General features: G+C 38.9%; 1 protein-coding gene and 1 long non-coding RNA gene across 5 annotated transcripts in view; one reads left to right on the top strand and one right to left on the bottom strand.

Annotated features, from left to right (window-relative positions):
- Nucleotides 1-26361, bottom strand: part of LOC118921653 (uncharacterized) — a 74018-nt gene that overhangs the window by 1917 nt on the left and 45740 nt on the right. The window lies entirely within an intron of this gene.
- LCLAT1 (lysocardiolipin acyltransferase 1) overlaps nucleotides 1-26361 on the top strand; it is a 266456-nt gene that overhangs the window by 220262 nt on the left and 19833 nt on the right. The window contains exon 6 of one of the 4 annotated variants that reach the window (XM_057497298.1): nucleotides 30-5785. The exons of the other annotated variants lie outside the window; for them this stretch is intronic. Coding sequence (XP_057353281.1) covers nucleotides 30-103 — 74 coding nt within the window. The 3' untranslated portion in view covers nucleotides 104-5785. Of the gene's footprint in view, nucleotides 1-29; nucleotides 5786-26361 lie in introns of those variants that run through there. 4 annotated transcript variants of the gene reach the window in all.

The following is a 26361-nucleotide window of genomic DNA, read 5'->3' as shown; positions in this document are numbered from 1 at the left end:
AAAATCTTGAATTCTGACTTCCCTTGTAGGGAAAGTTAATCAGAAGAGAGAATCAAGAGGCTGCTGCTACCCTGACAAGAAACGAAGAATCTCCCAATCCTAGTAATTAGAATGGCTGCACTGCAGAAAATTCAAATACAAATGTTTCAGTGTACCTAGATCCTTGTGGATTTCTTGGACATTCCTTTCAAATATTTGCATCTTGCTGATTTTCCTCATAACTGTTTTCTCCTTTTGGGTCTTCTTGGCTGGCTTCCTTTCCTTTTCTTGTCTCCAGTGGAAAAACCATTCCCCAAAGTTGCTCTGCTTTCAGCTCATCTCTCATAGTCTCTCACTTGGAATATACCTCCGTGCTTGTGACTTCCACTGTCACCTGTGCTAATGATTCCTGTATTTATACTTCTGGCTAACCTGCCTCCTGAGGTGTTTCCAATAAGTGGTGTGGATAATTTTATTTAAATGTCTCTGTCATCTCAAGTATAATATGTCTTAATACCAAGCTCCTTACTTTCTGGAAATGTTCTAGGAGGTCGCCTACAGAGATTCAGTGTAGAAAATCAAAGAATTGTTCATCTGTTCCTATTGATGAATGTCAAAAATCTGTCTTGTTCTGGGCTGACTGAACAGAGTTAAGTTCTTCTCAGTCTACATACATCCATGAGAGTCATTTGCATTAATATCCCAGTGAAATTAGAGTTAGCCCCTAGTTACATATGCTCAGCTTCTACTACAGTTTATGTTGCCTGTCATTAGGCATGGAGGATGGGGGGTTAATTTGATCAGGAGTTTTTCCAAATCATGTGAAATTTTTATTGAAGTGAATGTAATTCCCAGAGGGTCCTAAAGTTACTCTGTTCTCAGGCTTCATAAGATGAAGGGCGGCCCGAGTCATCACCCCAGGGCTACTGGTTGCTTATTGGCTATAAATAGACCTGCCCTAGTTACTTGTTAAAATAGGAGTTTAGCATGTGGTTTCCCACTGTTTATAGAATGAGTGGCTCATGCAATTCTCTTAAGTACATGACTGGGGATCACATACAACTGGGCTTATAATTCAGATGCAATAAGAAAAGTAAGTACCCCCCAAAAAAGAAAAGTAAGTACCCAATTTTCTGGCCAATCTGATACCATTATCACTAATTGTCCCAGGTGACTCAGACATAAAAGTCATGAGTTTAAAGCCACATAAGTTTAAAGTCATTATTTTAAGACATAATTTAATAACTCCTTGATACGTAACTGAAAATGGTTGTTAACAAGGCTGAGACATTTTATTAAGCCAGTTATGATAGTTATCCACTCATCCTATTTATTGAATGTCTATAATGAGACAGCATTGAACTACATGGTATATGACATACAAAGGCATTATAATACTCAGACATTACTCTTGAGAAACTTATACAATCTAGTAAAATTCATACCTAATCAAGTTGGTGAGTTTAAAAAAAATGAGCTATGAGATTAAAAAGTTTCTTCCTTCCATATGATTCAATTATGAATTCCCAGGTCAGATAAATTTTGGAAGTCTCAAGTGTTAATTCTCACTGGGGTACATTCATAGGGATCAAGAGCTGATTCTATGACTATGTGTAAGCCATTCTAAGCACTAATAGGATCAAGAATGATGTCTTCTCCAGACATCTCCCACTCCCACTCCCACTCCCTGAACCCCAGCAGGGACAGCTTTAAAACTGATTTTGATATTGGAATTTAGGGCAGGATCCCCACCACACACACACACACACACACACACAGAATTAAGTGAGCCCCTAAGGTGCATCTGCAGCACTATATGAGACATACCATACAGGCTCAGGATGACTGAGCTGTTTTTCTAGTCTGAAAGATACACCTGAATGTAAGTTTAGCCTATTCATTTTAAATGTGGAAGCTCGTGTTTCTAAATGTTACTGAATGTACTTTTGCTATCAAGTTGCCTTTCCTACTTTTCTCAGTGGGAGCCATTTCTGTACATACACCTATGGTTAAGAATAGTGGAGACTCTATCTAGTGAGACACTGGGAAAGAGTCAAGTCAGAGACACTTGAAATCATCCTGTGACTCTAGCTGAGCCAGCTATAACAGAATCATGACAGTGTTTCTGTTTCTGTAAAGAAGGAAATATTGCCCTGGATTTTCATGAGAATGATGGATAATTGCATGACCATAAAGATAAAACTATAGACAGAGATAAATGAACCACAAAGGATATTCATTTATATGGTCTTCCTATTCACTTATAAACCTTTAGTTTTCTTTGTCAGGCTGGATATAAGAGATAGTTTATTAAAAGGAGGTTTATTCATATTATGTAGCAAATTTATTCTAAGTAATATAAATTCACTGGAATAAAAGGTAACTTAGTTCACACTAGGAATATGATAGACCATACCATTTCTCACTTAATTACAGATGAATGAAGGAACCATTTAAAAATTCCTAAGTGAGCCCGTAATTCTTTCAAATAAAATTAGGTAGTCTTAATCAGCCCTAGAAGAGTAATGGAAAACTTTTCCATTTCAGAACCACATGCGAGCAAACATACCATAGCCCAATCCTTTTCCATTGGACACATCCTCAATTAGAACAGTATGTTTCTTCTGCTGTGGGTAAATGTTGATTAATTGATGTTTTGTTTGTAATATGTTTCAGAAATGGAAAGAATTTCAGTTATATTTGCAGTGTAATAAAATTAAGATATTTAAGGTTGTTTAAAAGGCCTTTGCTGCTAAACTTAACATTTTGAGAGACTTTTAAAAGATAAAGACTGATTGTATTCTTCCAGATTTTAACTTTAAAAATTGTGCTCATTAAGAATACCAAAGTATAATTTTGAGGCCTTCACTCCAGTCCTTTTATGCAGTGGAAAGACTTAACTAAAGCTGGGAGACAGGAAACCTGGATTTTAAATTTAATCCTTTTATTCAGCCAACTCTAAGCCTATTTGAAAAAATTACTTAATCTCTATGATCAAACTGAAAATGAGAAATTCTGAACTGCTTCCCAACGTTAAATTTTTGACCATAACCCTAGGGCTTTAGAATCAGATTGGCCTGGATGAGAACCATCATCTTGTCCCTTACTAGCTTGGCTTTATAACCTTGGGCAAATTACTTGATCTGAGTCTCATGACCCACTCCACGGGGTTACTGTGAGTATTGAATAAAATAATAAGAGAAAATACCTAGCATACTGTTTGGCATTCAGTGTGTTTTTTGGTTTTGTTTTTCTTTGTCTTCATAATACAGAGGAATCATTTCTCTAATCTTTTCTCTGTTTCTGTGTTCTCTATACTATGGTCAAAGCACTGTGGAGAATATAAAGATGAGAAAGACATGCAGCCTGCCCTTGAGGAGTATATAATCTAATCCAAGAAATGTGATTTTGATGTAAACATTTAGTATAAACTAGAAAAATGGGAAGTGCTGTGAGAGAATCCCACAAAGCTGTGGACTTTAGAGAAGGCAGCCAACATATACATTCACATCAATTCCAGAGTTCAGATGGCTGGGAGAAAATAAAACGTAACCTTTGAATGTTAGGAGATGTTATAATTGTTAACACAAACTATGATGATATGGACATAAGAAGTGATTTTGCTCATCATGAGGTGCATCAGTTTGTATTGAAAAGATAAATGGATCCTGATATGATCCCCTGGGTAAGGCACATCATTACTTTGGAAGTATTCATACCAAAATGCATAACTTGGATTTAATCATTAGGAAACATCAGACAAACCAAATTGAGGGACATTCCACAAAATAACTATCAACATTGGTTCCTGGATTGGATCCTGAACCAGAAAAAAGATAATATTGGAGCAACTGGCAAGATGAGAATGAAATTGGATCTATAGATTAGCTAATAGTAAAGTATCTGTTAATTTCCTGGTTTTGTTTAATTGTGCTTTGATTATAGAAGATGTTAACATTTAGGGAAAGTAGGGAAGTTTAATGGAAGACTTTTTAGTACTTTGCAACATTTTTTATAAACCTGGAGTTACTTCAAAGTAAAAGCTCATAACATAAAAGAAGATAATGAATCATCCTATAGTATAAATGCTCTGCAGATTAAAATAGGTCAAGTAAATACCTATTTTAGATTTATATGTGAGAATTAAGGGAAGCTGAGCAGGCACAGCAAAGCCCCTCCTAAATTTAAAAGCATTTTGACAGGTTAGAATTGACCCACAACCCAAAACTAAGATACTGCACATAAGAACCAAAGAGATCTAAATAATCTTGTCTTCAGAGTTGGCAGTACTTGAGTTTAAAACAGTTTTTACTGGCCAAGACATCCTTCCGCCTTCCCCATCCCATGATGTGCATTAAAATCACAGTGTTCCATGGCAGTGAGAATTGACCTTTAAATCCTGTTTTGAAGGTTTGTTTAGCTTTTCATTTCAAATATTCCATTATTTGAGTGGATAGGTGGCTAATTTAAAGATGTGTGTGTTGTGTGGGGGTGTGTCTGTAATTATCAAGCTTGATTTGGGTTTTCTACTGTCTGTTATTTACTTAAGAATACTTCTGTTACTTAATGAAGACCTTGGTTTCAAGGGATTGAGTTCATCATCCTCATTGGTTTATAGGACATTGTCTTGGGCAAAGCTTCTTATTGTTGATTATTTATTCCACTTTATCCCTGTACCCAACTTCCGTTTCTTCTTCCTTCCATGGGCAGTCATTCTGATACACTTAATATGTATCTTTTTGCTTTATGTGTTCCTGTACAGTTTTGTACAGTTTTGTTTAATATTCCTGTATTTTTAAGATTATGCAAATAGGACTGTTATATATATCATTCTGTTCCTTGCTTTTTCACTTAGCATTTTGCTTTTAAAATATATTCATGTTGTTATGTGTGTATCTAATCCTTGGCTTCTGATTACTTACTGCCTTCTACTGTACGGTGTGCCCCTTCCACATCTCAGTTACTGAAGCTCCCCCAGACAGACACCAGGTGGCTTCCAACTTTCACCAGCAACACAGGTGCTGCAGTATACTTTACAGATGCTCTCATAGGGAGCCCTGTGAGTGCCCTGAGGATGTATGCCTAAGGGTAGAATTGCTGAGTTACAGGACCCGATAACCTTAATTTGACTAGCCACATATTGCTCTCCAAAATAGTTACTCCCCTCTAACTCTCCCACTGGCAATCCATTAGGATGCCTGTATCCTCTTACTCCTACCAGCATTTGGTATTGTCCAGCTTTCTTCCAGTCAAATGTGTAAAAAGTCGTACCTTGTTGTTTTAATTTGCTTTGTCTGATTATAAAGGATTTTCATGGGCCTGTTAGGTTTCTGGGTTTCTTTTTCTGTGTTTGTATCTTGTATTTTTCTATTGAGATTATTCTAGTGACTTAATGATTTGTAGTAGTTTTTTGTATTTTAGATATTAATCTCTTTTTCCATTTAAGATATTGCAAACATATTCTATTCTGTTACATAGTTATTGAATAGAAACTCTTAATGTAATCACAATCATTTTTATTTTTTGCCTTATAACTTAAGCTTTTGAAGTTTTTGAAGAAAACCCTCCCTGCTACTTGATCAGAAAAACAATCTCCATTCTCTTCTGTTAATTACATAACTCCATTTTACATTTAAGTTTATCTATCTGGAATCCTCCTTTAAATGTGTTGTTGGGGAGAACCTGTTTTATTTTTCTCCAACACCATGTACTAAGCCATCTATCATTTCCCTGTTGATTTGTGATGTCACCTTTGTTGTATATTAAGTTCCCGTATATATCCATCAGAATGGCTTTGAACTCTGTTGGCTTTGAATTCTGTTGCATTATTGTCTATTTTTTAGACAACTGTTTTTTGTTTTTCTATAACTACTTGATTCTTTTAGATGTAATTTCCGTATTGAAGACCCTATTTCTTCTAAATCTCAAGGAAATAGTTTATGCATGTGTTAAATCAGGGTCATCACCTTCTTGCTTTTAGGACTGTTGAGGCATTTCAGCCCACAATGGTCTTGTCCTTCCCTGAACTCAGAGTACTCATTTTCTATTAACACTCACTTTGTTTCTCTTAAAATTTTGTGTTATCTGTTATTCATCTCCTGTGTTATTACCTAACTTTTCACATGTTTCTATTTTGTATGTCAACTAGCTTATGAACTTCCAAAAGGCAAGGATCGCTGCCATGTCTTTGAATCTCCCATAGTAGCTGTCGCTAGCACAGGATCTGTAATTGTCATCATGACCAAGATTTAGTAAGCACTTACTAGATTTGTCATCAGTATTTTTGATCTGATGGATGTATGTCTTCACAGAACTGCAACATGTAAGGGCAACAACTATTTATGAAAGACACAGGACAAATACAGAGCTTCTGACTGCACTAATGCACAGAGCCCCATCTTCTGCAGGACGTTTTTTAAACCATTAGACTTTGTTATTTTGTTACATATGAATTCTCCATTAAAAATAAATTTTTTTTAACTCACCAATTCTTTTCTCTTTCTCTGTTTATTTTTAGTAATTGCATTTTATTTAGTTTTCCTTAATGAACCAGAAAGCAGTTGTGGTAAATAAATCATGTGCAGGGGAAAGTAATATATTATAATTAGGATTCCATTATCATTTAATTAGGCATTCCGTTATTGAATTGGTGTCTGGCTTCTCCTAGTCTCTGACTAGTTCTTTGTGGACACATATTAGCCTATAATAATTAGAGTATTCATCTAAGCTAAGGCTTTTCATTAAATCTCTTTCTGATTAAGATAGCTGCCCAAGTACAGACTGATTTAATTTAATGTGATTTATCCACTTGTGTATCAAGGTCTGGTGGAAATTGTTTTTAACACCAGAGAATTAGGAACATTAAGATCATCTATATACTCACAGATCTCTCAGGTATTTAGGGTCATACTGTTTGAAAAGCTCTGTATGCCCTGGGTCTGATGTCACTTTGCTAAATAAATTCAGGTGTATAACAAATGCTGCAACAGGCCGCCACGGAAAATGATCTACTGATTCTGTGTTAGAGTAAAATACTGAACTTAGAGCATTGCTGTATTCCTTGAGTTTGGGAATCAATTTTCATTCCAACTAATTGGTTCACTACATTAAATGTGCCTTTTCTGTTTTACCAGAAACTCAGTGTTATTAGAAAAACGTTGTATATAAATACTCTGAATTAAAGGCCTCCGTGGACATGAATATAACATCCTCTTTTTTTTTTTAATTCTTCAGACTTGACCATTATTGCTTCTTTACTCTTTACTTTCCTTCTGCTTTCCCTCTATTTCTCAATGATGGACATTCAATACATATTAAATATTGAATTGAATTTGGGGGGTGTCTTCTTACTTCTTTCTTAATCATTATCCCTGACTTTCCCCCTTACTTTATTAAAGTCCGGCCTCACCATTGTTCTTATACTTGCAGCCTTTTCTTCTGAAACTTTTGTCCAGCTTTTTATTTTTATTTCTCTCCTTTTCCTCTTTCCTCCTTCCCCACTATGTGTGCATGGGGAACCTTTATTGTTCTCTGCATGTGAACTGACCAAAGCTATGAGAATCACATGAAACCAAAGCATATATTCTAATTTGCTGCAGCCAAAAAAAAAACAAACCTGAAAATACTGTCCTTTTGTGATACCAAGAAAGTTCATTATGAAGTAAACTAACTGATTTGTTCTCATAGTTTAGCTCCAGTTTTTGGAAATCCCAGGGAGAGGTGAGAGTGCGTGTGTACGCATGTGCTCAGAGGAGTGCCCAGAGAGGGGAAAGAAAGGCATCCCAGCATCCTGAATGCCCTCAGGTCCCAGTCCCAGCCTCATCTCTTTAGTCGTCAGGTCTGAGGGTTGCTGATTCCTCTCTTTCTCTCCCCCTTACTTTCTTCTGCCCGTGTGAACTGCTCCCTGAAAACAGTGGTATGGCAGGAACCTGAGTCAGCAGGGCAAAGGCTGATAAAAGGTGCTTTGGAGTCAGGACGGCCGAGTGTCTCAGACCAAATCCGGCCAAGATTCTTAACAGGTCTGGGCCTGGTTTGAGGAGTTTTTTTTCTTAGATAATTATTTTTTATTGAAGGGTAGTTGACACACAGTATTACATTAGTTTCAGGTGTACAACACAGTGATTGATCATTTATATATATGATAATTCTAGGTACCAGCTATCACCATACCAAGTTGTTACAATATTTTGACTATGTTCCTTATGCTATACATTACATCCTGGTTACTTATTTATTTTACAATTGGAAGTGTGCACTTTTTTTGTGTGTGTGTGTGAGGGCATCTCTCATATTTATTGACTAAATGGTTATCAACAACATTAAAATTCTGTATAGGGGAGTCAATGCTCAATGCACAATCATTAATCCACCCCAAGCCTAATTTTCGTCAGTCTCCAATCTTCTGAAGCATAACGAACAGGTTCTTACATGGAGAACAAATTCTTACATAGTGAATAAGTTACATGGTGAACAGTACAAGGGCAGTCATCACAGAAACTTTTGGTTTTGCTCATGCATTATGAACTCTAAACAGTTCAAATATGAATACTCATTTGATTTTTTTTTTTTAATTATTTTTTTATTGAAGGGTAGTTGACGCACAGTATTACATTACATTAGTTTCAAGTGTACAACACAGTGGTAGAACATTTATATACATAATTCGAGGTTCCAGCTATCACCCTACCAAGCTGTTACATTATCTTGACTATATTCCTTATGCTATACATTATATCCCGGTTACTTATTTATTTTACCATTGGAAGTCTGTCCTTTTTTTTTTTTTTTTTTGTGAGGGCATCTCTCATATTTATTGATCAAATGATTGTTAACGACAATAAAATTCTGTATAGGGGAGTCAATGCTCAATGCACAATCATTAATCCACCCCAAGCCTAATTTTCGTCAGTCTCCAATCTTCTGAGGCATAACAAACAAGTTCTTACATGGAGAACAAATTCTTACATAATGAATAAGTTACATAGTGAACAGTACAAGGGCAGTCATCACAGAAACTTTCAGTTTTGCTCATGCATTATGAACTCTAAACAGTCAGTTCAAATATGAATACTCATTTGGTTTTTATACTTGATTTATGTGTGGATACTACATTTCTCTCTTTATTATTATTATTTTTAATAAAATGCTGAAGTGGTAGGTAGATACAAGATAAAGGTAGAAAACATAGTTTAGTGTTGTAAGAGAGCAAATGTAGATGATCAGGTGTGTGCCTGTAGACTATGTGTTAATCCAAGCTAGACCAGGGCAATAAAACATCCACGTATGCAGAAGATTTCTCTCAGAACAGGGGGGGTGAGGTTCTAAGCCTCACCTCTGTTGATCCCCAATTTCTCACCTGATGGCCCCCCTGCGACTGTGCCTGTCTTAGGTTGTTCCTCCCTTGAGGAATCTTACCCCTCTCTGGCTAACCAGTCATCTTCCGGGGCCATACAGGGAAATGTGAAGTTGGTAAGTGAGAGAGAAGCCTTATTGTTTGAAAAGGTTAGCTTTTTACATCTTTGCATATTTATGCCCTGTGGCTTCTATGCCCAGCATTTGTCTTGAGGTATCTTTACCACTTGGAAGAATTATGATACTCGATAAATTTGATACGAGGCACGAATTCTATTTAAGGGTTGTAATTAGGAAGGAAGAAGAAAAGCTGTAGAAGTAGCAGGCGGAAGAAAACATGGGAAGATTGATTATTTCTTTGGCATATCTTCTTGTAGAGTAACTTCAGCATGTACAGGTTTTAAGCTACTACTTAAATTGCGCACACACATTAACATAATAGGAGTATAGTTACATAACCAAAGCATATCTGTAATTACCAGCCATCTCCAGTGAAACCAAGAAAACCAGTTAGGCACCTTAGGCATTTGTGAAAACTTATCTATGACATGGTGGATATTGTCCAACTGAACTTGAACAGTCTGAGAGAAATCAGACAAATTAAAACAACCCATTCCTGGGGACTGTTCACATGCCATATGTTCTTTTAACAGTAAATAGTCTGTAGATGTAAGACTTTGGAGCGCTACAATTTGCACTTCTCCTAATTCTTGGTTGACTTCCAACAGTATAGATCCAGTCAAATTTGTTGTTTTACTGTATGCACAGGCCAGCTTAGATATCTCCTTCCTCATTCCCATGGCAAGTCCCGGAACCGGTGGGATGAGTGCATCTACAGCTGTAGCAGTGCGTGGATCTTTGTTGGGGTTTTTTGATGATCATCTTCTGGCATGAGTCTTCCAGAGAGTGCTGATGTTGGAAGTTCTTTTTCATATCGTATCTTAGTTCATTTTTGGGGTAGCCCAATTAGGCTTTGATCCTCTGTATAAACACAAACAGACCCTTTGCCTACACTTTTATATGCCCTTTATACTCTTGTGTAGAACTCGTTGGAGGTTACCACACAGGAACTGCCCTTTTTTTTTTTTTTTTTTTTTCTTTGTTTTTGGTATCACTAATCTACACTTACATGACGGATATTATGCTTACTAGGCTCTCCCCTATACCAGGTCTCCCCTATAAACCCCTTTACAGTCATTGTCCATCAGCATAGCAAAATGTTGTAGAATCACTACTTGCCTTCTCTGTGTTGTACAGCCCTCCCTTTTCTCCTACCCCCCCTTGCATGTTAATCTTAATACCCCCCTACTTCTCCCCCCCTTATCCCTCCCTACCCACCCATCCTCCCCAGTCCCTTTCCCTTTGGTACCTGTTAGTCCATTGTTGAGTTCTGTGATTCTGGTGCTGTTTTGTTCCTTCAGTTTTTCCTTTGTTCTTATATTCCACAGATAAGTGAAATCATTTGGTATTTCTCTTTCTCCACTTGGCTTGTTTCACTGATCATAATACCCTCCAGCTCCATCCATGTTGCTGCAAATGATTGGATTTGCCCTTTTCTTATGGCTGAGTAGTATTCCATTGTGTATATGTACCAGATCTTCTTTATCCATTCATCTATTGATGGACATTTAGGTTGCTTCCAATTCTTGGCTATTGTAAATAGTGCTGCAATAAACATAGGGGTGCATCTGTCTTTCTCAAACTTGATTGCTGCGTTCTTAGGGTAAATTCCTAGGAGTGCAATTCCTGGGTCAAATGGTAAGTCTGTTTTGAGCATTTTGATGTACCTCCATACTGCTTTCCACAATGGTTGAACTAACTTACATTCCCACCAGCAGTGTAGGAGGGTTCCCCTTTCTCCACAGCCTCGCCAACATTTGTTGTTGTTTGTCTTTTGGATGGCAGCCATCCTTACTGGTGTGAGGTGATACCTCATTGTAGTTTTAATTTGCATTTCTCTGATAATTAGCGATGTGGAGCATCTTTTCATGTGTCTGTTGGCCATCTGTATTTCTTTTTTGGAGAACTGTCTGTTCAGTTCCTCTGCCCATTTTTTAATTGGGTTATTTGTTTTTTGTTTGTTGACGCGTGTGAGCTCCTTATATATTCTGGACGTCAAGCCTTTATCGGATGTGTCATTTTCAAATATATTCTCCCATACTGTAGGGATCCTTCTTGTTCTATTGATGGTGTCTTTTGCTGTACAGAAGCTTTTCAGCTTAATATAGTCCCACTTACTCATTTTTGCTGTTGTTTTCCTTGCCCGGGGAGATATGTTCAAGAAGAGGTCACTCATGTTTATGTCTAAGAGGTTTTTCCCTATGTTTTCTTCCAAGAGTTTAATGGTTTCATGGCTTACATTCAGGTCTTTGATCCATTTTGAGTTTACTTTTGTATATGGGGTTAGACAATGGTCCAGTTTCATTCTCCTACATGTAGCTGTCCAGTTTTGCCAGCACCACCTGTTGAAGAGACTGTCATTTCGCCATTGTATGTCCATGGCTCCTTTATCAAATATTAATTGACCATATATGTCTGGGTTAATGTCTGGATTCTCTAGTCTGTTCCATTGGTCTGTGGCTCTCCTCTTGTGCCAGTACCAAATTGTCTTGATTACTATGGCTTTATAGTAGAGCTTGAAGTTGGGGAGTGAGATCCCCCCTACTTTATTCTTCTTTCTCAGGATTGCTTTGGCTATTCGGGGTCTTTGGTGTTTCCATATGAATTTTTGAATTATTTGTTCCAGTTCATTGAAGAATGTTGCTGGTAGTTTCATAGGGATTGCATCAAATCTGTATATTGCTTTGGGCAGGATGGCCATTTTGACGATATTAATTCTTCCTAGCCACGAGCATGGGATGAGTTTCCATCTGTTAGTGTCCCCTTTAATTTCTCTTAAGAGTGACTTGTAGTTTTCAGAGTATAAGTCTTTCACTTCTTTGGTTAGGTTTATTCCTAGGTATTTTATTTTTTTTGATGCAATTGTGAATGGAGTTGTTTTCCTGATTTCTCTTTCTGTTGGTTCATTGTTAGTATACAGGAAAGCCACAGATTTCTGTGTGTTGATTTTGTATCCTGCAACTTTGCTGTATTCCGATATCAGTTCTAGTAGTTTTGGGGTGGAGTCTTTAGGGTTTTTTATGTACAGTATCATGTCATCTGCAAATAGTGACAGTTTAACTTCTTCTTTACCAATCTGGATTCCTTGTATTTCTTTATTTTGTCTGATTGCCGTGGCTAGGACCTCCAGTACTATGTTAAATAACAGTGGAGAGAGTGGGCATCCCTGTCTAGTTCCTGATCTCAGAGGAAATGCTTTCAGCTTCTCGCTGTTCAATATAATGTTGGCTGTGGGTTTATCATAGATGGCCTTTATTATGTTGAGGTACTTGCCCTCTATTCCCATTTTGCTGAGAGTTTTTAACATGAATGGATGTTGAACTTTGTCAAATGCTTTTTCAGCATCTATGGAGATGATCATGTGGTTTTTGTCTTTCTTTTTGTTGATGTGGTGGATGATGTTGATGGACTTTCGAATGTTGTACCATCCTTGCATCCCTGGGATGAATCCCACTTGGTCATGGTGTATGATCCTTTTGATGTATTTTTGAATTCGGTTTGCTAATATTTTGTTGAGTATTTTTGCATCTACGTTCATCAGGGATATTGGTCTGTAGTTTTCTTTTTTGGTGGGGTCTTTGCCTGGTTTTGGTATTAGGGTGATGTTAGCTTCATAGAATGAGTTTGGGAGTATCCCCTCCTCCTCTATTTTTTGGAAAACTCTAAGGAGAATGGGTATTATATCTTCCCTGTATGTCTGATAAAATTCCGAGGTAAATCCATCTGGCCCGGGAGTTTTGTTCTTTGGTAGTTTTTTGATTACCGCTTCAATTTCGTTGCTGGTAATTGGTCTGTTTAGATTTTCTGTTTCTTCCTGCATCAATCTTGGAAGGTTATATTTTTCTAGGAAGTTGTCCATTTCTCCTAGGTTTCCCAGCTTGTTAGCATATAGGTTTTCATAGTATTCTCCAATAATTCTTTGCATTTCTGTGGGGTCCGTCGTGATTTTTCCTTTCTCGTTTCTGATACTGTTGATTTGTGTTGACTCTCTTTTCTTCTTAATAAGTCTGGCTAGAGGCTTATCTATTTTGTTTATTTTCTCAAAGAACCAGCTCTTGGTTTCATTGATTTTTGCTATTGTTTTATTCTTCTCAATTTTATTTATTTCTTCTCTGATCTTTATTATGTCCCTCCTTCTGCTGACCTTAGGCCTCATCTGTTCTTCTTTTTCCAATTTCGATATTGTGACATTAGACCATTCATTTGGGATTGCTCTTCCTTTTTTAAATATGCTTGGATTGCTATATACTCATTTGATTTTTATACTTGATTTATATGTGGATACCACATTTCTCTCTTTATTATTATTATTTTTAATAAAATGCTGAAGTGGTAGGTAGATACAAGATAAAGGTAGAAAACATAGTTTAGTGTTGTAAGAGAGCAAATGTAGATGATCAGGTGTGTGCCTGTAGAGTATGTGTTAATCTGAGCTAGACAAGGGCAATAAAACATCCACGTATGCAGAAGATTTCTCTCAGAACAGGGGGGGGTGAGGTTCTAAGCCTCACCTCTGTTGATCCCCAATTTCTCACCTGATGACCCCCCTGCGACTGTGCCTGTCTTAGGTTGTTCCTCCCTTGAGGAATCTTACCGTCTCTGGCTAACCAGTCATCTTCCGGGGCCATACAGGGAAATGTAAAGTTGGTAAGTGAGAGAGAAGCCTTATTGTTTGAAAAGATTAGCTTTTTACTTTGCATATTTATGCCCTGTGACTTCTATGCCCAGCATTTGTCTTGAGGTATCTTTACCACTTGGAAGAATTATGATACTCGGTAAATCTGAAATGAGGCATGAATTCTATTTAGGGGTTGTAATTAGGAAGGAAGAAGAAAAGCTATAGAAGTAGCAGGCGGTAGAAAACATGGGAAGATTGATTATTTCTTTGACGTATCTTCTTGTGGAGTAACTTCAGCATGTATAGGTTTTAAACTACTAATTAAATTACGTACACACATTAACATAATAGGAGTATAGTTACATAACCAAAGCATACCTGTAATTAACAGCCATCTCCAGTGAAACCAAGAAAACCAGTTACGCACCTTAGGCATTTGTGAAAACTTATCTGTGATATGGTGGATATTGTCCAACTGAACTTGAACAGTCTGAGAGAAATCAGACAAATTAAAACAACCCATTCCTGGGGACTGTTCACATGCCATATGTTCTTTTAACAGTAAATAGTCTGTAGTTGTAAGATTTTGGAGTGCTACAATTTGCACTTCTCCTAATTCTTGGTTGAGTTCCAACAGTATAGATTCAGTCAAATTCGTTGTTTTACTGTATGCACAGGCCAGCTTAGATATCTCCTTCATTCCCATGCAAGTCCAGGAGCTGGTGGGATGAGTGCATCTACACCTGTAGCAGTGCGTGGATCTTTGTTGGGGTCTTTTGATGATCATCTTCTGGCATGAGTCCTCCAGAGAGTGCTGATGTTGGAAGTTCTTTTTCATATCGTATCTTAGTTCATTTTCGGGGTAGCCAAATTAGGCTTTGATCCTCTGTATAAACACAAACAGACCCTTTGCCTACACTTTTATATGCCCTTTATACCATTGTGTAGAACTCATTGGAGGTCACCACACAGGAACTGATTTTTTTGTTGTTGTTGTTATCATTCATCTACACTTACATGACAAATATTATCTTTACTAGGCTCTCCCCTATACCAGGTCCCCCCTATAAACCCCTTTACGGTCACTGTCCATCAGCATAGCAAAATGTTGTAGAATCACTACTTGTCTTCTCTGTGTTGTACAGCCCTCCCCTTTCTCCCACCCCCCCATGCATGCTAATCTTAATACCCCCCTACTTCTCCCCCCCGCTTATCCCTCCCTACCCACCCATCCTCCGCAGTCCCTTTCCCTTTGGTACCTGTTAGTCCATTCTTGAGTTCTGTAGTTCTACTGCTGTTTTGTTCCTTCAGTTTTTCTTTGTTCTTATACTCCACAGATGAGTGAAATCATTTGGTATTTCTCTTTCTCCGCTTGGCTTGTTTCACTGAGCATAATACCCTCCAGCTCCATCCATGTTGCTGCAAATGGTAGGATTTGCCCTTTTCTTATGGCTGAGTAGTATTCCATTGTGTATATGTACCACATCTTCTTTATCCATTCATCTATCGATGGACATTCAGGTTGCTTCCAATTCTTGGCTATGGTAAATAGTGCTGCGATAAACATAGGGGTGTATTGGTCTTTCTCAACCTTGATTGCTGCATTCTTAGGGTAAATTCCTAGGAGTGGAATTCCTGGGTCAAATGGTAAGTCTGTTTTGAGCATTTTGATATACCTCCATACTGCTTTCCACAATGGTTGAACTAACTTACATTCCCACCAGCAGTGTAGGAGGGTTCCCCTTTCTCCACAGCCTCGCCAACATTTGTTGTTGTTTGTCTTTTGGATGGCAGCCATCCGTACTGGTGTGAGGTGATACCTCATTGTAGTTTTAATTTGCATTTCTCTGATAATTAGCGATGTGGAGCATCTTTTCATGTGTCTGTTGGCCATCTGTATTTCTTTTTTGGAGAACTGTCTGTTCAGTTCCTCTGCCCATTTTTTAATTGGGTTATTTGTTTTTTGTTTGTTGAGGCGTGTGAGCTCTTTATATATTCTGGACGTCAAGCCTTTATCGGATGTGTCATTTTCAAATATATTCTCCCATACTGTAGGGATCCTTCTTGTTCTATTGATGGTGTCTTTTGCTGTACAGAAGCTTTTCAGCTTAATATAGTCCCACTTGTTCACTTTTGCTGTTGTTTTTCTTGCCCAGGGAGATATGTTCAAGAAGAGGTCGCTCATGTTTATGTCTAAGAGGTTTTTGCTATGTTTTTTTCCAAGAGTTTAATGGGTTCATGACTTACATTCAGGTCTTTGATCCATTTTGAGTTTACTTTTGTATATGGGGTTAGACAATGGTCCAGTTTCATTCTCCTACATGTAGCTGTCCAGTTTTGCCAGCACCATCTGTTGAAGAGACTGTCATTTCGCCATTGTATGTCCATGGCTCCTTTATCAAATATTGATTGACCATATATGTCTGGGTTAATGTCTGGATTGTCTAGTCTGTTCCATTGGTCTGTGGCTCTGCTCTTGTGCCAGTACCAAATTGTCTTGATTACTATGGCTTTATAGTAGAGCTTGAAGTTGGGGAGTGAGATCCCCCCTACTTTATTCTTCTTTCTCAGGATTGCTTTGGCTATTCGGGGTCTTTGGTGTTTCCACATGAATTTTTGAATTATTTGTTCCAGTTCATTGAAGAATGTTGCTGGTAGTTTCATAGGGATTGCATCAAATCTGTATATTGCTTTGGGCAGGATGGCCATTTTGACGATATTAATTCTTCCTAGCCACGAGCATGGGATGAGTTTCCATCTGTTAGTGTCCCCTTTAATTTCTTTTAAGAGTGACTTGTAGTTTTCAGAGTATAAGTCTTTCACTTCTTTGGTTAGGTTTATTCCTAGGTATTTTATTTTTTTTATGCAATTGTGAATGGAGTTGTTTTCCTGATTTCTCTTTCTGTTGGTTCATTGTTAGTGTATAGGAAAGCCACAGATTTCTGTGTGTTGATTTTGTATCCTGCAACTTTGCTGTATTCCGATATCAGTTCTAGTAGTTTTGGGGTGGAGTCTTTAGGGTTTTTTATGTACAGTATCATGTCATCTGCAAATAGTGACAGTTTGACTTCTTCTTTACCAATCTGGATTCCTTGTATTTTTTTGTTTTGTCTGATTGCCATGGCTAGGACCTCCAGTACTATGTTAAATAACAGTGGGGAGAGTGGGCATCCCTGTCTAGTTCCCGATCTCAGAGGAAAAGCTTTCAGCTTCTCGCTGTTCAATATAATGTTGGCTGTGGGTTTATCATATATGGCCTTTATTGTGTTGAGGTACTTGCCCTGTATTCCCATTTTGCTGAGAGTTTTTATCATGAATGGATGTTGAACTTTGTCAAATGCTTTTTCAGCATCTATGGAGATGATCATGTGGTTTTTGTCTTCGTTTTTGTTGATGTGGTGGATGATGTTGATGGACTTTCAAATGTTGTACCATCCTTGCATCCCTGGGATGAATCCCACTTGGTCATGGTGTACGATCCTTTTGATGTATTTTTGAATTCGGTTTGCTAATATTTTTTGAATATTTTTGCATCTACGTTCATCAGGGATATTGGTCTGTAGTTTTGTTTTTTGGTGGAGTCTTTGCCTGGTTTTGGTATTAGGGTGATGTTAGCTTCATAGAATGAGTTTGGGAGTATCCCCTCCTCCTCTATTTTTTGGAAAACTTTAAGGTGAATGGGTATTATGTCTTCCCTGTATGTCTGATAAAATTCCGAGGTAAATCCATCTGGCCCAGGGGTTTTGTTCTTTGGTAGTTTTTTGATTACCGCTTCAATTTCATTGCTGGTAATTGGTCTGTTTAGATTTTCTGTTTCTTTCTGGGTCAGTCTTGGAAGGTTGTATTTTTCTAGGAAGTTGTCCATTTCTCCTAGGTTTCCCAGCTTGTTAGCATATAGGTTTTCATAGTATTCTCTAATAATTATTTGTATTTCTGTGGGGTCCGTCATGATTTTTCCTTTCTCATTTCTGATACTGTTGATTTGTGTTGACTCTCTTTTCCTCTTACTAAGTCTGGCTAGAGGCTTATCTATTTTGTTTATTTTCTCGAAGAACCAGCTCTTGGTTTAATTGATTTTTGCTATTGTTTTATTCTTCTCAATTTTATTTATTTCTTCTCTGATCTTTATTATGTCCCTCCTTCTGCTGACCTTAGGCCTCATTTGTTCTTCTTTTTCCAATTTCGATAATTGTGACATTAGACCATTCATTTGGGATTGTTCTTCCTTTTTTAAATATGCTTGGATTGCTATATACTTTCCTCTTAAGACTGCTTTTGCTGTGTCCCACAGAAGTTGGGGCTTAGTGTTGTTGTCATTTGTTTCCATATATTGCTGGATCTCCATTTTGATTTGGTCATTGATCCATTGATTATTTAGGAGTGTGTTGTTAAGCCCCCATGTGTTTGTGAGCCTTCTTGCTTTCTTTGTACAGTTTATTTCTAGTTTTATGCCTTTGTGGTCTGAAAAGTTGGTTGGTCGGATTTCAGTCTTTTGGAATTTACTGAGGCTCTTTTTGTGGCCTAGTATGTGGTCTATTCTGGAGAATGTTCCATGTGCACTTGGGAAGAATGTGGATCATGTTGCTTTTGGGTGTAGAGTTCTATAGATGTCTATTAGGTCCATCTGTTCTAGTGTGTTGTTCAATGCCTCTGTGTCCTTGCTTATTTTCTGTCTGGTGGATCTGTCGTTTGGAGTGAGTGGTCCCTTTGAAGTCTCCTAGAATGAATGCATTGCATTTTATTTCCTCCTTTAGTTCTGTTTGTATTTGTTTCAGGTATGTTAGTGCTCCTGTATTGGGTACATATATATTTATAATGGGTATATCCTCTTGTTGGACTGAGCCCTTTATCATTATGTAATGTCCTTCTTTGTCTTTTGTTACTTTCTTTATTTTGAAGTCTGTTTTGTCTGATACCAGAATTGCAACACCTGCTTTCTTCTCTCTGTTGTTTGCATGAAATATCTTTTTCCATCCCTTGACTTTAAGTCTGTGCATGTCTTTGGGTTTCAGGTGAGTCTCTTGTAAGCAGCATATGAATGGATCTTGCTTTTTTATCCATTCTGTTACTCTGTGTCTTTTGATTGTGCATTCAGTCCATTTACATTTAGGGTGATTATTGAAAGGTATGAACTTATTGCCATTGCAGGCTTTAAGTTTGTGGTTACCAGAGGTTCAGGGTTACCTTCTTTAGTATCTTACTGTCTAACTTAACTCGCTTGTTGAGCTACTATTAACGCGGTCTGTTGATTCTTTATTTCTCTCCCTTCTTATTCCTCCTCCTCCCTTCTTCATATGTTGGGTGTTTTGTTCTGTGCTCTTTTTAGGAGTGCTCCCATCTAGAGCAGTCCCTGTAGGATGCCCTGTAGAGGTGGTTTGTGGGAGGCAAATTCCCTCAACTTTTGCTTGTCTGGGAATTGTTTTATCCCTCCTTCATATTTAAATGATATTCGTGCTGGATACAGTAGTCTTGGTTCGAGGCCCTTCTGTTTCATTGCATTAAGTATATCATGCCATTCTCTTCAGGCCTGTAGGGCTTCTGTTGAGAAGTCTGATGATAGCCTGATGGGTTTTCCTTTGTAGGTAACCTTTTTTTCCTCTCTGGCTGCCTTTAATACTTTGTCCTTGTCTTTGATCTTTGCCATTTTAATTATTATGTGTCTTGGTGTTGCCCTCCTTGGATCCCTTGTCATGGGAGTTCTGTGTACCTCTCTGGTCTGAGAGGCCATTTCTTCCCCTAGTTTGGTGAAGTTTTCAGCAATTATTTCTTCAAAGACACTTTCTATCCCTTTTTCTCTGTACTTCTTCTTCTGGTACCCCTATAATGCATATATTGTTCCGTTTCGATTGGTCACTCAGCTCTCTTAAAATTCTTTCATTTCTGGAGATCCTTTTATCTCTCTCTGCATCAGCTTCTCTGCGTTCCTGTTCTCTGTTTTCTAGTCCATTAATGGTCTCTTGCATCTCGTCCATTCTGTTTTGAAGTCCTTCCAGAGCTTGTTTTATTTGTGTATTCTCCTTCCTTAGTTCTTGCATATTTCTGTGCAAGTCCATCAGCATGGTTATGACTTTTGTTTTGAATTCTTTTTCAGGAAGACTGGCTAAATCTATCTCCCCAGGTTCCTTCTCAGGGGAAGATGTAGCAGATGCCGAAGCTGTCTGGGTTAGTCTTGTCTGGATCATATTTTTTTGCCTTTTCATGTTGACAGGTGCTATTGCCTGTCAGCTGGGAGGGCCAAACTTTTCACTTGCTACTGGCCTTTTTTTACTGGGACAACTGCAACCCCTAGTGGCTTTTGTTGGGTAATTGCATGTAGGCTGGGTCTTTGTGTCTTTCCCGGCCGATATGGATGCGTGGTTTGCCTTAGGCTGTTTCTCTGCTTTCGCAGTGCTGGGAGGGGTAATGGACAGGGGGGATGTTTGGCTGTTTACCTCTGTGAGGGGTCTCAGAGCTGTTGCCCAGAGGGTTAGTGTGCCTGGTTTTCCCTGTAATTTCCAGCCACTGGGCTGTGACCTGTGTTGTTTCCGTCTAGCTGTTAAGTCCCTGTCCCTTTAAGACTTTCAAAAAGCACTCGCTTTTCTTTGTCACAGGGGCATCAGCTTCGGAACCAGCTCAGAGGTCTTGCTGCCCTATTTCCCTAGTTTTCAGCCCTCCACGCATGCACTGTGTCTGCGCTCTGTTGCGGGTGGCTGGGGCTGGGTGTTTAGCAGTCCTGGGCTCCCTCTCCCTCCCGCTCTGCCTGCTCTTCTCCCGCCGGGAGCTGGGGGGAGGTGTGCTCAGGTCCCGCCGGGCCGGGGCTTGTATCTTACCCCTTTCACCAGTCGCTGGGCTCTCACACGTGTGGATGTAGTCTGGCTGTTGTCCTGTGTCTTCTGGTCTCTCTTTTAGGATTAGTTGTATTGGTTGTATTTTCAAAAATATATATGTTTTTGGGAGGAGATTCCCACTGTCCTACTCACGCTGCCATGTTGGCTCCACCTACCAAGATTGGTTTGAGGAGTTCTAAGAAGCTCAGCAGCAGCAAAGGTGTGACTCTTGGAAAGGTGAGAGTCTGAATATACAACCAGTTAGTTGGAATGAAAATTGATTCCCAAACTCAAGGAACACAGCAATGCTCTAGGTTCAGTATTTTACTAACACAGAATCAGTGGATCATTTTGCGTGGCAGCTGTTGCAGCACTTGTGATACACCTGAATTTAGCCAAGTGACCTTAGACCCTGTCTGGGTCAGCAAAGGCAGCTCGCGAACGGTTAACAGGCCACGTGAACTAACAGACTGAAACTCTGAAAATGATGTAATACTATGGTCATTTTCAGAAGAGACCCACCTCCACCCCCAGCTTGGGGGTTGGAGAGAGGGAAGAGCATAAACAGAAGTGTCCTGTTGTAAGTAAGGCAGCAATTACTGGTTTCAGAGTAATATTTGGGCTGATGGAAATGCTAGCTCCCAAGTTTTTTTCAAGCTGCTGGGAACCCCATGTGTCTCATGGACAGAAAGAAAAAATATCACAGTAGAGAATTTCGAGGCTTGCTTTGAGGAGGTTGGTGGTTCTATTTAAAGACATTTTTGAGAGTTGATTAGGAAACAAAAGCTTCTATAACAACACCTCAATTAATGAAGAGGCTGCATTCCAGCATGCTTAATGAAGTGCCTTTTGTTATCAGAGAGAAATGATACAGAAGCACTCGGCATTGCATTCCAGAGTTTCAGGAATGAATTTCAGTGTAAAAATAGCATTGTGTACTTAACATTCTCACATATGCCAGAAACTAGATAATGTTTGGGACTTTGAAGGTAGTGGGAGAGGGGTAGAAAATCACACTCAGTTCTTTAAACCTACAGCGGCACACATCCCCATTGCTTCCTATCCTTTTGGCACCCTGTGGATATTCTGCTGCAGGTCAGTTAGCTCCCTGGCCTTCTGTCACCCTCACATACATAATGATCTTGATTTCCCAGCATATCAACCAAAACCATCAACCAGCTCAGGCTGCTGAAAACTCATGAAGAATACTAGTGCTTTAACAGTCCTATAGCAGTGATTGTTCAAACAGAGCCACAGAATAGTTAAGGCTTTACAAAGAATGTCTGATGCTCCTGGAAGAAGAGACGCGTCTACTCCTGTCTCCCTTCTCTCCTATGGCCTGGAAGGCCATTAATCACAATTATTCTCCAGCTACAGTCTCCCCATGCTCCCTTCTACTGCAAGCTTCTAGCAAAGGCTCTGCTCTCAGGCTCTCCTCCAAGCAGAAATACACCAGAGAGGGAAGCTCAGCTCAGTTTCCCTTTCTCTGCTCAGTCAAGTTATTCAGTAAACAGATATTTACTGAGCACAATGAAGCAGCACTGGGGATACAGCAGTGAATAAAATAAGACAAAAATCACTACCCTGTGGCACTTTTATTTTAGCAGGAAGCAGACAGACCACAAATAAAATATATAGTATGTCAGATGATGATAAACCCTTACAGACAAACATAAATCAGGGAAGAGGAAAGGCTACCATTTTAAATAGGGTACTCAGGGGCCCCCTGAAGAGGTAAACTGGGGGACATCTCAGGTAGAAGAATAGCACAGGTCCTGAGATGGGAGTGTGCCTGGTGTGTTCAAAGAACACGAAACTCAGTGTGGCTGGAGCAGAGCGCGAGTAGTAGTAAATTACGAGGGCAGGAAGGGAACAGTTGTCAGGCAGTACAGCGCTTTGGAGATCATCGTAAGGATTTCGGTGTTCCCTCTGCATGAGATAGCTGGCCACTGGGGTGAGGGGACAAAGCAGGTTATAATGTAATGACTAACATGAAATGATGACTGTTACATTGAAAAAAATCTGTAGTAGGAAGGGTGGGCAAACAGGGAAGCCAGTTAAGAAGATAACTGCAGTGATCCAGGTGAGAGAGGTGGTGGCTGGAGTAAAATCAGTGGGGTATTAAGAACTGGCTGGATCCCGGATATACTTTAAGGCAGAGCCAGTAGGACCCTGATGGAGTGGGTGTGTAGTATGAGAGAGGAAACAAGGATGACTTCAAGGTTGCTGGCCTGAGCTGGAGGAAAGACCAGTTTTGCCTCTAATTGAGACAAAAACTGAGGGAAGTACAGGTTTTGGGGGCAAGATCAGGAAGAAGTTCTGTCTGGGCCTTGTTAAGCCGGAGGTACTACTTAGATGTGCAAGAAGGAGATGTGAGGTTAGTCGCCAAATATATGACTCTGGAAGGGTGAGAGAGAGTCTGAACATACAGATTTGGGAGGCAGCAGCATGTATTTGGCATATTTCAAGCTTTAAGGCTGGAAGAGATCAGCCTGCAAAGGAGACTTGAGAATGGATAGTGAAACTGGAAAACCATTGAGAAATATGGGCAGAAAGGCAAGTAAAGTTTTTCAAGGAGGGAGGGAGTCATTGGATTTGCTTCTGTGAAGGTCACCAGTGACCTCAAGAACAGTTTGGTGAGGGCAAATGCTTAATGAGAGAGGAAGACTGAAGACAGTGAGCACAGACCACTCAGGTAGTTTGGCTGTGCAGGTGAGCAGAGAAATGAGTGGGAGCTGGGAGGAGCTGTGGGACAAGAGGGAACAATGGGAGAAATTATAAGCATGTGGACAAGCAAGACAGGAATGACTGATTAAAGGGGAAATTGATGTAGGAGAGGGGAAATTACTGGAACAATATCACTGAGGACTTGAGAGGAGATAAGATACAGCACATGGGTGTAAGGTTTGGCCCAGAATATGAATGTGGACATATCACCCATATAAAACAGAAGGTAAGTATATGATCTTGCATGGAAATAGATGGTAGATGACCCGGGTGGTAACAGCTCGTGAAAGTTTATGATTTCTCAGGGAAATAGGATGAAAATGAGGGATAGCAAGGAAGTAGTGGAGGTTTGACAAAAAAACAAAGACATGAAATATTCAAACCAGGGTGGATGGGACACAGAATGGACTGAGGAAATAAGTGCGATTGCACAGCAGTACCAAGGACCCACTTTTGGCTAATAATCAGGAATATGCCAAGGACTCCCACTAGCCCAAAATATCAAATACTCCCCACCAAAACCTGTCCAGTACACTCAAGTAAGTTGCTGACGGGTCGGGGTAAGGCAGCAAACTGAAAGAACGTCAGTAGCCAGAGCAGTTTTGTAAATGGGTAAAGTGAAAGGGAATATAAAACCTTAGGACCTGGGTATTCAAATTCAGTTTATTTCATTTATTTGCTTTATGGCGCTGTGGTAGAGAACTTTTACCAGGGACAGGTGAATTATACATCCATAACACGAAATCACTTACTACTTTCTAGATATGTCTTAAGACTGGTAAAAATGTTAAGACTTCTGGAAATTTCCTCTTATGAAAGTCATGTAAGGGACTAAATCAAGACCCTCCCCTGTGGAGTAGAGGAGGAGAGGGCGGTAGGTCACTGAGCAGGAGCCTCAGGCACCCAGAGAAGAGTAGCGATCACCTCTGGGTCCTTCACAGTTCTGCCTAGACCCAGCCTCATCTGCAGCTGCTGTGCATCGCTGATCTGACACCATGCGAGGTGCTGTTGACTTGCTGTGGCATGTCAGAGGATTGTTTGGGGGTGGGTGGTGGGAGTATTTGGCAGTGGGAAGGTTACAGTGGGTTTCCGATGTTTTATAAGTTTCTATGTCATAGTGTTGAGTAAAAGCAGAAATATGTCCTCCAAAATTAAGCAGATTAGATGCTATACTGATTCTGTAGTGTTGAAGGGTATGGGGGACGGGGGTGTACTTTGATAAACCTGAAGCCCTGCTACCACTGGATTAATATAATAAATTAGGGATGCCTGCTTCTAAAATTTTTATCTCAAGATACATTGTCTCCTACTTGTCTTATCTTTATTTTTTTTTTGTCAATTCGAATTGAATTATCTGTAATTGCTTCAGAAGAATGTGGATTCAATCTTTTGCCTCTCCAGTTAGTAAGCAAGAAAACATTTTAGGTATTATTTGTGACCCTGAAAGAAATTGGGGTGGTAGAAATTTTAAAATGTCAGGTTGCACTTAGAGTAATTCCTTAATTAGGGACTTATACCATGCGTTAGCCAGGGAAGGAAAAAATGGTGCAGAACAGTAATACAAAGCTTATGGATATGTTGTTTATTTGAATGAATAGGAAAATGTTCTGTTTCCAATAAAATGCTAATACCGAAGAAACCATTAAAAATCAGTGCCTGTGAATAAATTTGGGGTTTGTTTCAAACCTTAAATACTTTGTTTTCTAACATTTGGTTTGATGAGAATCCAACCAGCCTCAATAAAGCTCTATTTAGACTATACAGACACTACAAATTTGTGATATTTTACCACTTTAAATACTTTTTAGGGCACATGTTTGAGAAGCTCTGAAAAACAGCTTTCAGAGGTGCAGTGTTTACTTGCTGTAAAATGCAAGTACATTTTAAGTGTAAAATTAGATGTGTTTTGATAAATGCAGAGAGTCACATAACTACCATAGTCACAATATATAATATTCTGTCACCCCCAAAGTTCTCCCACATGTCCTCCTTTGCAATCAGACCTTTCCCCTGAACCCTTGTCTCTGGAAACTGTTGATCTCTGTCACTATACTTTTGCCTTTTCTAGATTTTTACATAAATGGAATTCAACAGTGTGTAGTTTACTGTATCCGGCTTTCATTTAGTGTAATGCTTTTAAGTTTTGTCTGTATCAGTTTATTTTGTGCACATATCAGTGTATTCCTTTTTATGGCTGAGTGGTATTCTGTGGTATGAAGTATACTATAATTTGTTTACCACCTACAAATGTATTGATGGACATTCAATTGAGGGATCTCTTCCAGTTTTAGAATATTATGTATAAAATTGCTACGAACATTTGCACAAAAGAATTTGGGTGGGCTTATATTTTCTTGGTAAATATACCTAGGGGAGTGCTTGCTGGGCCACTGCCAAGCTCTTTTCCAAAGTGGCTGTACTGTCTTACATTCTCATCAGCAATGCTGGAGCTGTGACATTGTCAAAACCAAAACCTGGTATTGTCAGCTTTTTAAATTCTAGACATGCACTGGTATCTTACTGTGATTTCATTATTATGTTTTTAATTGGAATATAGTTGAGACACGGTAGTATATTGGTTTCGGATGTATAGCAACATAGTGATTCAATAATTATATAGACATTGCAGTTTTAGTTTGTATTTCTCTAATAACTAAGGATGTTAGGCATCTTTTCCTGGACTTTACTTTTCATATACCTTCTTTGGTGATGTGTCAATCCTATTCTTTTACCCATTCTTAAAAATTGGATTATCTTACT

The sequence above is a fragment of the Manis pentadactyla genome, chromosome 2 (assembly GCF_030020395.1).
Source record: "Manis pentadactyla isolate mManPen7 chromosome 2, mManPen7.hap1, whole genome shotgun sequence".
In the NCBI taxonomy this organism is placed as follows: Eukaryota; Metazoa; Chordata; class Mammalia; order Pholidota; family Manidae; genus Manis; species Manis pentadactyla.
The sequence above is the reverse complement of the archived record's forward strand: the minus strand, read 5'-3'. Positions and strand labels throughout refer to the sequence as shown.